Source organism: Panthera leo, chromosome B2 (assembly GCF_018350215.1).
Source record: "Panthera leo isolate Ple1 chromosome B2, P.leo_Ple1_pat1.1, whole genome shotgun sequence".
Lineage (NCBI taxonomy): Eukaryota > Metazoa > Chordata > Mammalia > Carnivora > Felidae > Panthera > Panthera leo.
The window spans coordinates 136,251,572-136,265,129 of record NC_056683.1 but is presented as its reverse complement, the minus strand read 5'-3'; the positions used below and the strand labels follow the sequence as shown (position 1 = coordinate 136,265,129).

General features: G+C 42.0%; 1 protein-coding gene across 4 annotated transcripts in view; it reads left to right on the top strand.

Moving 5' to 3' along the window:
• Nucleotides 1–13,558, top strand: part of SYNE1 (spectrin repeat containing nuclear envelope protein 1) — a 471,896-nt gene that overhangs the window by 453,401 nt on the left and 4,937 nt on the right. For 3 of the 4 annotated variants that reach the window (XM_042940094.1, XM_042940093.1, XM_042940095.1), the window contains 6 exons: nt 3–214; nt 2,574–2,774; nt 4,085–4,213; nt 6,536–6,748; nt 7,770–7,862; nt 9,249–9,307. In XM_042940094.1, coding sequence (XP_042796028.1) covers nt 3–214; nt 2,574–2,774; nt 4,085–4,213; nt 6,536–6,748; nt 7,770–7,862; nt 9,249–9,307 — 907 coding nt within the window. The remainder of the gene's footprint in view (nt 1–2; nt 215–2,573; nt 2,775–4,084; nt 4,214–6,535; nt 6,749–7,769; nt 7,863–9,248; nt 9,308–13,558) is intronic. The other variant, XM_042940091.1, reaches the window with a different exon arrangement.

The following is a 13,558-nucleotide window of genomic DNA, read 5'->3' as shown; positions in this document are numbered from 1 at the left end:
AGGTGTGATCGACCGATGGGAACTCATCCAGGCGCAGGCCCTGAGCAAGGAGCTGAGGATGAAGCAGAACCTCCAGAAGTGGCAGCAGTTCAACTCTGACCTGAACAACATCTGGACGTGGCTGGGGGAGACGGAGGAGGAGCTGGAGCGGCTGCAGCACCTGGAGCTCAGCACCGACATCCAGGCGATCGAGCTCCAAATCAAAAAGCTCAAGGTAGCTCCCCTTGGCCTCTCCCAGCGCGGCCAGCCAGAAAGCTGCCACGTGGGACGCCGGGTCCGATGAAGCCACTAGCTCTGGCTGGTCTGCTGTCACCTAGCAGCAGGGGAGCTGTGAACAGAAATGAGCAGGGATGCTCTCCTCTCCCCCAGCATCCCAAGTCAGTATTTATAGAGACGGTTTGGAAGGGCAGAGAGATGCACCACGTTGCAGAACTAGCCCCCCCCCCCATAAATAACCATGTATGATCTAATGACTTGGTTCCTAAGAGATGACCAATTAAAAGTTCACGAAACATCCAGGTACCTCTGGGACCTATTTAACCTCTTTCAAAGGAAATACGGAAACGACCAGGTTCCTGCAGGTCTATCTCTAGAGCTAGAATGGTTTCCTCTCCAAGATCATATCTTTGTGAGTTTGCAGAGACCTATTGAAATTGTTCGGCATTCTGGAATCAGCAGAACATCTGAAACAGATTATAGTGATGGCAGAAGGAATTTTCAGTGTAACGAATAAAACAAAACGAAACCATGGGAGTAATTACAGTAAGACACCTGGCACGGGCATTTGATTTTGGCCTGGACGGGTGCAGTGCCCACGGTAATGTTCTTTAGCTCTGTCTCTAGGTCTTAATGGTCCTCCTTAGCAGAGCTCTTGAAATGCATTAATATGTGGGGACTTTTGCAAGAATACTGTGGATTGAGAGCTTAGTTTCGTTTTAATAGCTCCTTCAGTCCTTTCGTTTTGTTTGGAGAACATCAAGATGTGCTCTTCCTTAGAATGGAGTTACCCAGGCTCTCTAGGCTCAACGATTAAGCGTGCTGCCTTTGTGTCTCACTGGTTTCATGGACGTTATTTCTTTCGGGGCGACGTTTTTGTGGCTTATTTCGGTTGTTGTTTGGTTTAAGTTGTCAAACAGAAAAGTTTGTTGTTCAAATGTCTTCATATAGAACAGCTGCTGCACTAGCCCCATCAGTTTCTGGATGAAGCATCAGATGGGAGATGTGATTTACATTATCTGGATTATAAAATGCATTTTTCTCTAGAGGACTTAAATTATTTTAGTTCCTCTCTGGGAAAGTGTAAGGCAGTGTGCACTATGACCAAACTCCTTAAAAAGCTGATGAAGCAAATGTTGGCCAGAGTCGGAGACCTGAGTGAGATTAGGGTGGAGAAGTGAGACCTTGAAAGTCAGCTTGTGTGATAAGAAAGAGCCACCCTCTGCCTTCCCAGTCCTTCCTATCTGTTTACTGAGGATGAATCCGTGGAATAACCAAGTATCTTTCCACAATATCTCTTGATCTTATAATATCTCTGTGGCTGAATCTATATTACTGCATTTTAAAAATCTATTGAAAAATAAAGTTAAGACAAGCTGGAGACGTAACAGAAATGTTGAGGACTTCTAAGAAAATGTAGCTGGCGTAGATGTGATTTGCTGACCCTAACTAGTCTGAGGATGTTTAAACAGTACCCAGATACTGAATTATTAATGCATAATCATGTGCTGCATGAGTTCTTAGAATAGTTGTAGATTTGTGGGAAATGCGTAAAGCAAAAGCCAGTTGCCTAGTTTTCTGTGATCTCAAACTAAATTGGTTAGCTGTGGAAATACCCAGTCCATTCTCTTTGCCATCACAGGAATGTGGCTTGTGACATAGGCAGGGTTCTCACCCTGTGGGCCACTATCTGTGCCTTTCGAGTCACAACAGCTGGAGGCTAGGGCCTGAGAATCTGCTTTCTTAGCAAGTTTCCTATTTTATCCTTCTGCACACAACTGTGACTACCACTGGTCTAGTGAAATGGGATTCTCACGCTAGAATATTCCCTGCTGTTGAACTCCTGTGATGTGAGTCGAGTTAATCATTCCCCTTAGTTCATTGCACAGGGTCATTGATGCTTCCTGCAAAGTTACTCTTCATTTTGCTTATTTTACCTTTTTCCTACGCTGTTTTTTAATCTCCATTCCCGAAACCTATGGCAACCATTCGTAAATACTTCGCGAGTATTCTTACTAAATTCTTGGTTCATTTATGCATGAAAAACATGGATTTGTGTGTGTGCACATGCATTTTAAATCACATGAATGCTAGTTTACAACACACATTGTTCTGTTTCTGACTCTTTCACTCTACCCCGTATTTTAAGATACATTCAAGTTGTCGAAAGGACATCTAATCCATTTCCTCTGTCGTCCTCAGTGATGTGCACCACTCTATCCTATCTAGCTATTGTGTTAAGGCCGGTTTTAATTAATGGATCTCTTAATTTGAGTGAAGCATTTCCTGAGGACTTAAAATAAGTTTTACTTGTTTTTATTGCCATATTCTTTGCTTGTTCTCCTTTCTCTTTTTAGGAGCTCCAGAAGGCTGTGGACCACCGCAAAGCCATCATCCTCTCCATCAACCTGTGCAGCCCCGAGTTCACCCAGACTGGCAGTGAGAAAAGCCAGGATCTGCAAGATCGCCTGTCCCAGATGAACGGACGCTGGGACCGCGTGTGCTCGTTGCTGGACGAGTGGCGGGGCCTGCTCCAGGATGCACTGATGCAGTGTCAGGTTCGTGGGGCTTTGGGCGGATTATGCTCCAGAGTCCGTCATTTCCAGCGTGGCTGAGTCTGTGATTTGATTTATCAAGGTCACTTACAGGGATGCAATTACTTCCCAAAGTCACGATTCGAATAAGAGAACTTTGTGCCCAAACTATTCATTATACTGGAGAATTCGTACATCTGAACAGGAGTTCAAGCAGCTGGACCCCATCTTTTACCCAGCTAACAAGATTATTCCCACAAGTTTATCTCAGCCCCAACTCATTCATTCATTCATTCGTTCATTCATTCAACAGATATTTACTGAGCACATCGGCAGACATTTCCTGAACGTGAAAGTGAGCATTACAAATATTTACTTACCCCTTCTGCCACAATTATTTGATGAGTTCCCACTCTGTGACAGATATTGTGCAGAGCGGTCAGGATACAGCACTGTCTCTACTTTTGTTGGAGAAGACAAACAATAAAAATGCAAATAAATGCTTAATCAAGATGCTTACAGGTGTGGGTGATAAGAGTAACTGAGAAAAGCCACTTTGGGAAAGAGGTAAGGAAATGTCTGAGTCTTGGAGCTGACACAGAAGGGATATTGCCATGAAAGAGACAGAGCCAATGGGATGTCCCAGAAGCAGGAAAGGGCTTAGTGTCTTTGAGGTCAGAAAAGAGGCCAGTGTGATCAAAATGTAGTCAGAGAGGCAGGGAGTGATAAGAAAGATTAGGGACATGGTCAGCAGCCAGATCATGCAGGACCTTGTAGGTCCTGGCCAGGAGTATTTTGCATTCTGAGCACAACATAAGCCTTCTTTCCAGGTTTGTATGTGCCCCAAGAAAACCTTGAAAGCAGGTACCCAAGCTGTTGTTTCCCCCTGCTCCCCCGCCTAGTCCAGTGCCGTCCACACAGAAGATCTTCAGTAACTATACATTGAATGAATGAATGAACAAATGGATGAATGAGGAATATAAGGGACTGGATCAAGGCCTTACAAGAGGGGGAGGTTTGAATACAGAGAAGAGAGGGGAACAGAGCTGCTTCCTTCCAAACTGTGCAGTAACCCTAGAAATTGAGTATTTGATGCCAGTTTTTCCTTATGTCTAAATCTCCCTCACATAATAGACTAGATGCTTTTGGTGAGAATGTGAACTTAGATCATTACAACAGCGCCAGTGCCTTCCTCAGAAAGGAGTCGTGTGTAAGATCTTAAATCCAATGTGCCTTTGCCAGTGGTAGCAATTGTTAAGAATGGAAATTTAAGCTGCGAGGGAAAGAACAATATATTAAGATGGTTTTATACTCCATGTTTTTCCCCCCCATAGGATTTCCATGAAATGAGTCATGGTTTGCTTCTTATGCTGGAGAACATCGACAGAAGGAAAAATGAAATTGTCCCTATTGATTCTAACCAGGATGCAGAGACACTTCAGGACCATCACAAGCAGCTTATGGTAAGATATGTGGCCTCCTGCAGCCTCTGGTTATTTTTAGCAGCGATCCATGTCATTTACAGAAAAAGAATGTAGGTGATTATATATAATACACATATATAAATATATAAAATATATATAATATATATGCATAACATATGTTATGCATATATATTATATATGTATATTTACCCTTTGCATACCAGTCTCCAGCTTCCTCTTTTTTATTCATCATGGTTTCCAATTTACATGAGGCAAACATGCCCATAGGAGATGACATCCACCGTCTTTAGAATCTGCTTCTAAAGTCATTGCTCAATTGCAAATTGGTGCAGCCGCTCTGGAAAGCAGTGTGGAGGTTCCTCAGAAAATTAAAAATAGACCTACCCTATGACCCAGCAATAGCACTGCTAGGAATTTACCCAAGGGATACAGGAGTACTGATGCATAGGGGCACTTGTACCCCAATGTCTATAGCAGCACTCTCAACAATAGCCAAATTATGGAAAGAGCCTAAATGTCCATCAACTGATGAATGGATAAAGAAATTGTGGTTTATATACACAATGGAATACTACGTGGCAATGAGAAAGAATGAAATATGGCCTTTTGTAGCAACGTGGATGGAACTGGAGAGTGTGATGCTAAGTGAAATAAGCCATACAGAGAAAGACAGATACCATATGGTTTCACTCTTATGTGGATCCTGAGAAGCTTAACAGAAACCCATGGGGGAGGGGAAGGAAAAAAAAAAAAGAGGTTAGAGTGGGAGAGAGCCAAAGCATAAGAGACTCTTAAAAACTGAGAACAAACTGAGGGTTGATGGGGGGGGTGGGAGGGAGGGGAGGGTGGGTGATGGGTATTGAGGAGGGCACCTTTTGGGATGAGCACTGGGTGTTGTATGGAAACCAATTTGACAATAAATTTCATATACTGGAAAAAATAAAAAATAAATAAAAAAATAAAGTCATTGCTCAATTGCAGAGATCTTAGAAGTTCTTCATCTTAGTAGATTGTTTTTATTAAAAGAGATCTTTGGCAAGTTATACTTATTTTTAATTTAAACTGTATTTGTTACATCCACGTATGAAGTAAAAGTATATTGGGTGGCTTAAATTTTATTTTTATGGACATTGAAACTATTAAAATAGAAAAAGATGCTTAAGACTTCTTAGAGGAAATTAAGGGTACCAGATTTAACAGTATCCTTGTCACCAAGTTTTGTGAAAACTAAGACAAGGGAAATATTAAAAGTTATTTTCATTACCTGACAAAAAGAAACCATACCAGTTCTCAAGGAGAAAGGAACTTATTCTAGCACTGAATTCAAAAGGAAATTTGCAGAATCTCTATGTAGATTCTTATACAAAGGACTTTGGACAATATAATGCAAGTGTACTTAAGGGACTTTATAGAAGACAAAGAAGTATATTTAAGTTCCATTAGGAGAAAATGATTTGCATTTCGTAGCTTTCTGTATTTTTAAAATGTTATTTCCGAACATTTAGTACTCACTAACCTAACCAACAGAATTGGTAGCTTTCAATTTAGTACCGCAAATGTCTTAGAAACCAAGAGGAAATAGCTATGCAGTGGCATTTTTACTGACTTTTGACCTGAGACATTAGTTGTAAATGATGAATTACTCATATTTCCTTTAAAAAAAAAAAACCCTGAACAAATCCAGAGTATACTTAGACATGTGTATAAAATATTACATTACTAAAAATATTTGTGGGGCACCTGGGTGGCTGGGTTGGTTAAGCGTCCGGCTCTTGGTTTTGGCTCAGGTCATGATCTCACAGTTAATGAATTCAAGCCCCGCATTGGGCTCTCTGTCTCTGCTTGGGACTCTCTCTCTCTCTTCTCTCTGGCCCTCCCCTGCTCTCTTTCTCTCTCTCTCAAAATAAATAAACTGAAAAAAAAATTTTTTAATATTTGCTATATTTATATGTTAATATTTCACTGTTTAAAAGAATATCTTATGTCTCATTTGCATGATACTTTCTATTTTAGGCATTTTCACATTTATTCACCAAGTTGAACCTTCCAATATACTTACTGTGGACCAGGCAGGAAATGGTATTATCATTTTACCGAATGGGAACACTTGAGATTGGAAAGGTTCAGGGGCCTTATAGACTGTTTTTGGCAGAGGCAGGGTTAGAACCTAGACCCCTTATTCCCGAATCCATGGGCTGCTTCATTCTTCCTCGTGTAAGCACAGCATTCAGATACTCAGGTATAATTGTCCACTAGGTTAAACTGATATCATCCCGCCCTTTGGGAATTTCCCCCACTTACCAGAAATTCTTCGTAAAATATTTCTTATCGTATGCATAGCAAATAAGGCATGAGCTATTGGAATCCCAACTCAAAGTGGCCTCACTGCAAGACATGTCTTGCCAACTACTGGTGAATGCTGAAGGCACAGACTGTTTAGAAGCCAAAGAAAAAGTCCATGTGATTGGAAATCGGCTCAAACTTCTCTTGAAGGAGGTCAGCCGACACATCAAGGAGCTGGAGAAGTTATTAGACATGTCAAGCAGTCAGCAGGTAAGCTCTAAGCAGGCATCATCGTGTAGCGTTTCTTACCAAAGAAGCATCATCTTCATCCATTTTTAGAAGGACTTTGAATGTGGTACTTGTCGGAATAGAGTGCCCACTCTCAATCACTGCTCTTACAAGTCCTGTGTCAAAATGAAAGAAAGCGACTCAAACTTTTGTGATAGGACACTGCTTTTGATTCTGTTACATCAAAAAGACCTCTTGTGATTGTTACTGCTAACCCTTCACCATCACTATTGTGGCATTGTATTTCACCTTGTTGGTTTAAGAATGCACTTGTTTTCAGTAACACAGCTGTGGCAGATCATAACCAGTCATTGCATGCGAGTTTTGTGTTTGAACCGTAGAAGGCATGAATTCTCCTGACAGCAGTTAACTCATGGAAAATGTCCTCTGCTCATTTACCTTTTATATATATTTTTTTCTTAAATCTACTACCTCGTGGTAGTATTATGGGTTTTGAGAAATTCATATGTAGATCCAGAGAGGCTGGGTAAGACTTCAGACATTCAACTCTGAGATCCTGTTACAAACACACAGTCACCCTGCCCTTGTCTAAGCATGCAAAAGCACATGCTACTCTGAATAACAGAGGAGTGCTAGAAATACTACAAAAGCGGGCTCCCGGATGAGTATCTTTTGCTTCTAACTCAAATGAATTGCTTTCTCTCTGGCCTGAGAGGCCCCTAGCTGAAAGACAAGATTCCTTCCCCTCCTTCACTTCCACTCGTCCACATCCACGCGGCTGAGAAACAGTAAAGCTACAAGCAACATAGTAGTAGCAAAACTATACCTATATTTTCCAGCCAGACCAACTTTACAAGCAGGAAAGCCTAATCCCCTAGAAGATTAGGTTCTGTTCTTGTAGTTGTCTGATTCTGTTTTCCCCAAGGAGTGGTTTGGTTTTTGTGGAGGGTGGGTGGGGACGGGCTGGGAAATGCATCGTGTATCACCAGGCCATCACAGCTTTGGAACACAGAGCCATTAAAAGAAACTGTTTCCTATGTAGGATTTGTCTTCCTGGTCTTCTGCGGATGAACTGGACACCTCGGGATCTGTGAGTCCTACGTCAGGAAGAAGCACCCCGAACAGACAAAGAACGGTAACTTTCCACTAGTCGTTTTCACTTGGCCCGTGGGAGGGAACACCGGGGAGTGAGAGTGTCTGTACCTACCACAGGGACCACAGGCTCCCCCCGGGAAAGCAGGAGTCCCCGTACGGAAGAGGGTTATCACAGTAACACAGAGAAGAGTTGTTTCCTCAGCCAGGCCGCGGGCCCTCCCCACACGCACTCGGGAATGGAAAAGAGCAGTTCTGGTTTTCAAAAAAAAGTAGGGCTCAACGTGTGGTTGGTACAGGGAGACAAATTACTTCTCTTGCTCCGAGGGCCATCGCTACAATGGTGTTCCCTTGTTCCTTTGGTGGCTCCTCCCTTCAAACTACCACCACCATAGTCCACCTAAAAAAGTAGGTTCCGTGTAAAGGGGCGCCTCAGCCAGAAGCAGACAAAACTGTGAGTGTCTCATGAGACCATTGAATTTATGAGACAAGCGGAGGTTCTGTTGACTCGCAAGCAAAGAGACTCCTGAAGGTGGTTCTCCAGGTGTTTGTTGACTGTGCTGCCCCCCAAGAGGCAACAGCTCAAGAAGACTCACCCACAAAGCCTTTCAGGGGCTGCCTCACTGGCATTCTGTGAGGACAAAAAGACGAATCTGGCCCCTGCTCCCCTCTATACTTTGATTTCTCTGTGTAATTAGAAGCTTGTTCTGTTTTGTTATTTATTTATTGATTTTTGTCTGGCTTTATGATTACAGTCATTTTTATTCCATCCCATTTTCCTTAGTTTTTAGAAATGTTGATTTCATTTGTACTTTTTTTGTTACAAACACTTAAGTTCTATGCTGATAAATGTTATTATCTTATTTAGGATTGTTTTTTACTACATTCGCTAGTTTCCTATAGATCCTAGTTTAAGAATGTGAAGGAATACTGGCTTTTCGAGTCAAATTTTAGCCCTTACTTAACCGATCAGGTCTTCTTCCCTCTACAAAGAACAGTCTCCTATCGCCATTGTTATTTTTTAGCTGCCAAGGATTTTAATACGAATTCAGTGTTCTAGAAGATGACAAAATATGGCGTGGCATGGCATATGGAACTTTATATTTATTGTAAGTAAATACAGAGAGATCCTTGGCTTGTGTAGAGTCGTTTGTGTTTCTACCATGCGAAGTGGGGGAAGATATACCCACTGTGGTGGGGACTCCTGAGCCACAATTCATGTTTATTCAGTGACTAATGATAGAGATGTGAATCTGTTTCACTTCTTCAACAGAAGAAAAGCCAGTTTCCTGACTTCATGGGTACTGATCATTTCATTTGATTTGTTTTTCTTTTGCTGCACTTTTAGTTTAATTTTTTTTTCAGTAGCTTGTCTTTATTTGCCTGGACTGAACATTCTTCTTTCTTTACCCCTGTTCATTGCAAACAGCCACGAGGCAAATGTAGTCTCTCACAGCCTGGACCCTCTGTCAACAGTCCACATAGCAGGTACCTTATTCTCCTGGTTTCCACACTGTTCTAGAACTCCAAGAGGATGATGAAAATTGTCCATGATTTAGGTAGGCCTCTATCTGGTCTTCCTCAGGGTAGTCGAGGAATTACTTGTTTCGTCCCACACCCTTTCTCTACTAAATTGGGAAAGACTTTTCTAAGTGCAAAGTATAAGTAAAGCTCAGAGCACAAAGCATTTGGATCCCGCCAAAATTTTATCTAACTATACGTAGGCCATCTGGTACTTTTCATCAAATTGTATTCTGCGTGCGCTTAAGGATTCCATGCGATGGATGGCACAGCCACCGTTCAATTCATGGCAGACTTTCATCATCCTCTTTATTTCTAGATTTTACAATAAGACAGGTAATAGATCAATGAATTATTTACCATTCACAGAACCCACAGATCTGAATAAAATATACTAACATCCCCAGCTTTTTATTTTATTTTCATGTTTTATCCAGATTGTGGGTTTTGAATTCTCAAAATGGCAAGTCCTAACTTGGTATTATTTAAAACTTATAAGCACCTTCTCTCTTCTGCTTATCCTAAAACGTCTCTTCTGCCAGCACACTCAGTCACTCACCTTCCTGACACTTGGCAAGCTCTTTCACGCTGGAAACAAGGGCAGTCAGTGCCCCTGCCCGGGAACGTCCAGAGAGCCTACTCACAGCTGCCACTCCGCGCTTTACATCTGGCTTCCAACAGTCCGTTGTTTCCGCACTTAGCGGTGCTTTGCCTTCTTCGTTGTTGGTGTGATGTCTGTGCTCTCCTGCCCTTTCACTAATCAGTTCATATTCCCTGAGACAACTTTTTAAAAAATGAAAACACTGTCTTTGGAGCTGATTTTTCATTCCAGTCCCAAGCAGTTCACTGCTAAAGTAGTTTGCCCCTCTGGAAACTTCTCACCACCGAGCTGGAATCGAAATTCTTGAAAGGAGGGTGAGGGGTAAGGAAGTGTAGAACTGTAAACAACCCCCGAGTAATAGTTTTAGTTTTCCAGCTGTGTGCTGAAGAGACTGGATATTTTATTCGGTCATTCCTACTCAGCCGAAGCAATGCAGAACGTACTTTGATGTGCTTTCTGGTTTTAAGTCTCCCTTGACTGTACTTTTTCTTTTTTTCATTCCCTTCGGTTTGGTTTGGAGACAGTTTTGGGGGGGGGGGGGCGGGGTTTGTCCATAATGAAATACCAATAATGAAATACGAATGGAGAAAAACTCACAAGGGTTTTTGAAGCTAATGATGGACTTCTACCAGTGCCCTGATGTTGTCTTAGTCCCCTACAAGAAAAGCCTATCATATACTATAGCCAGATCATTGTTTTGTCCATCTCTTCTCCACAAAATGCTGAGGTGCCATGAACAGAGATGGGGACTGTCCCCATAGCAGTCCTTCTAGGATACCAGAGATGAATTCTTTGGCTGACGTACATGATGGTGATGAGAAGGGGAAAGCTCTTATATTATTCTGCGACACCAATAGCAACCGCCTTTTGGTTTCCCGATACCTCATCAGTCTGCTCCCCCAATTCTTTCAGACAGTCGCACAGGTCTTCTGAAAATGTCAAAGGCATCGTTTCTTAGGGCAGCAAGTGTTTCAACACGTCTCCTAACAGGGCTTTGCAGCTGGGACAGCCACATTCTCGCTGTGATATCCACAAGGCGCCTTTCAGCTCTGCTCTGTCCAGCGCTGTTTATTAACATCTTTCTGAGCACACGGCACAGTATTTACTTTGCTACTTAGAGGGTCTGGAATACAAGTGATCTACACCCGAATGGCAGACGTCATCAAACACCTTGGCAGACAGGCTGTGGTTGAACATTCTTGGACTTCTTGACTTTTTGGCACTTCTGCTTGGGTGCATCCAACCCCGACAATGGAATGCAGAGTCTGCCGGGAAAGAATTAACTTCACTCATAATCCAGGTTGTCACGGTGTTCCTTTACATTGACACTTGAGTGTACCTTGTGTTTGATCTTGCACTGGTCCAGCAAATTTGAAAGGCTATGGCAGAAGCACAAAGTTTAGAACGTTGACCCCAGCAATCTACAATAGAAAATTTTAGACACGTGCTCTTCCTAAGAGACGAAAGAGGTGGAGGTGGAAGAAAGTGGGTATCAGTTTGAAGGAAGGGGTTCTTATATTATTTTTGTTGTTTAAGGGCTGATGTGAACGCAGTCGCTTATCTGCTCTATATGGTTTCAGTTTGATTTTATGGCCACTGTTCTATGTCCTCTTACATAATATTCTAAGCCCACATATAGATTGATGCCATTATTTACTGTCCACCTACTATGTTTAGACCCTGGGCTTATAAAAGTAATATCGTATGGCTCCTGCCATTAAAAGACCTGCAATGTCTCAGAATCTACAGATTCCCTAAATCAATTACAAGGAGCTCCTTAAGACTCCTTAAAAATTACAAACAGTTGAAAAATATCATGAGTATATTCACAGTACCTATTCATAATTTTTTAGATTAGAGAGATTTAAGAAGTAATGCTTACGACGGTCCAGCCGGACTTTTTTCCTACTTTTGACTTAAAATTGTCTAACTCGATCACCAGTAAGTCCTCAAAACTCTACTGTGGATTATTTGAAGTTGACAAATAGAAAGATTTAACTCCAAATTCCAGAAAGACAAAGGAATAATTGCTCTGTAGTCTGGATACAGGGAAGTGATGACCTCATTCCAAAACCTAACCAAAAATTCTAACATGCAAAACTTCCTTGGACACCTTTGGTCTCTAGCACCTTCTGCACAGAGGACCCAGATGGAATGAGAAGTCATTCCATGAGTCAGTTTCTTATGGAATTTTTCTTCAAGTCTTTTCTGTCAGGCTGCTCCCTGGGGACCCGCTTACTCATAGCCTTCAAAGAGCCTCCCTTCTAGGACAGGCTGGCACCAAAGCTGAGGCCAGTTATGGGACAAGGCTCCAATATGTTTTTCTTTTCTAATAGTTTGAGGTATGCATTCCCAGTGTTTCCCAGGAACAAGTCAGCCTCTTTGGCAAATGCGTCACATCTTTGAAGGCACTACTAATGAATCAGGACTATTTTCCTGGGAGAAAAGGCAGAGTACAGCTGATTCCCAATGGTAGGAGTTAGCACACCTTTGCTTCAATAGGATGATAAGATAATAATGATAAATTGTGACATTTATTTAGCACTTAAAGTGTCCTGAGCACCATGCGAAGCACTGAATATGCATTACCTCATTTAACCCTTACCACACCCCCAGGGCATGGCTATATTCCCAATTGTACAGACAAGGACACTGAGGGTTAGAGGCATGGAGATTTAAGATTTGAACCAGGTCTCCCTGACTCTGGATCCTAGCTCATGAATCACTTCACTCTGCCAAAGGGCTGTTGGTGGGTGGGATTTTTTACACAGCCAGTTCCCAGGCTTGGACTACCACAGCCTGCCTTAAACTGCTTCAGACGAGCCAGTTCGAACAATAAAAAATATTACTATTTTTTTTTTTTGAGAAGACGGAAATCCTAAATTGATTCTGGAAATTTGTCTTCTGTGCCACATATGCAGGGAACAAAGACTGTTCACACAAGAGCAGGCAGCAAGATCAGACACAACCTGGGTATCTCCTCAAAATAAATTCCTACTACTATACTGGCAGTGTTAACTAACAAGTAACAAAATGAATTGAGAGTTTCTTTTCGCTTGCCTTTCAATAATTTATGCCCACAAGTAATTCATTTTGTTCTCCTTGATCGTGTAAACTCTTTGAGATGAGTCATCCTTTGTACCCGCTGTCAGGACTCTTACATGCCTTGCTCATACTTTTCTTTTGTGCGGTGTGTGGTTCTATACAGCTTCCTCGCACAACTATACGCATTTTGGGAAAGAGATGAAAGCAACTCCTGGACAAGTCTTTACCCCAAAATTTGAATGAGTGAGAAAACTTATAAAATAAATATTTACTTGCAGAGAATAAGCACACTTTGGCTGGACAGAAACACCTCCATCGATTAAGTTCCTTGGATAAGTTTACACATTTCATTTTTTCCTCCTCTATGAACACAGTTTCAGCTGGCATCCATTGGTGTAGTAAGGCCATTGGAGAACGACGAGTGACCAGTGAGTTGTCTTTGTTCTTTCCCTTGTCAAATTTCCCAAGACTTTTGATGCAGGTGGTCTTAGGTCAATAGATAAATATTAAAAGTGCCCCCTGGTACCATTATCCTGTTGGTATCAGAAGCTGTAGCTCAGGCTCGTCCTAAG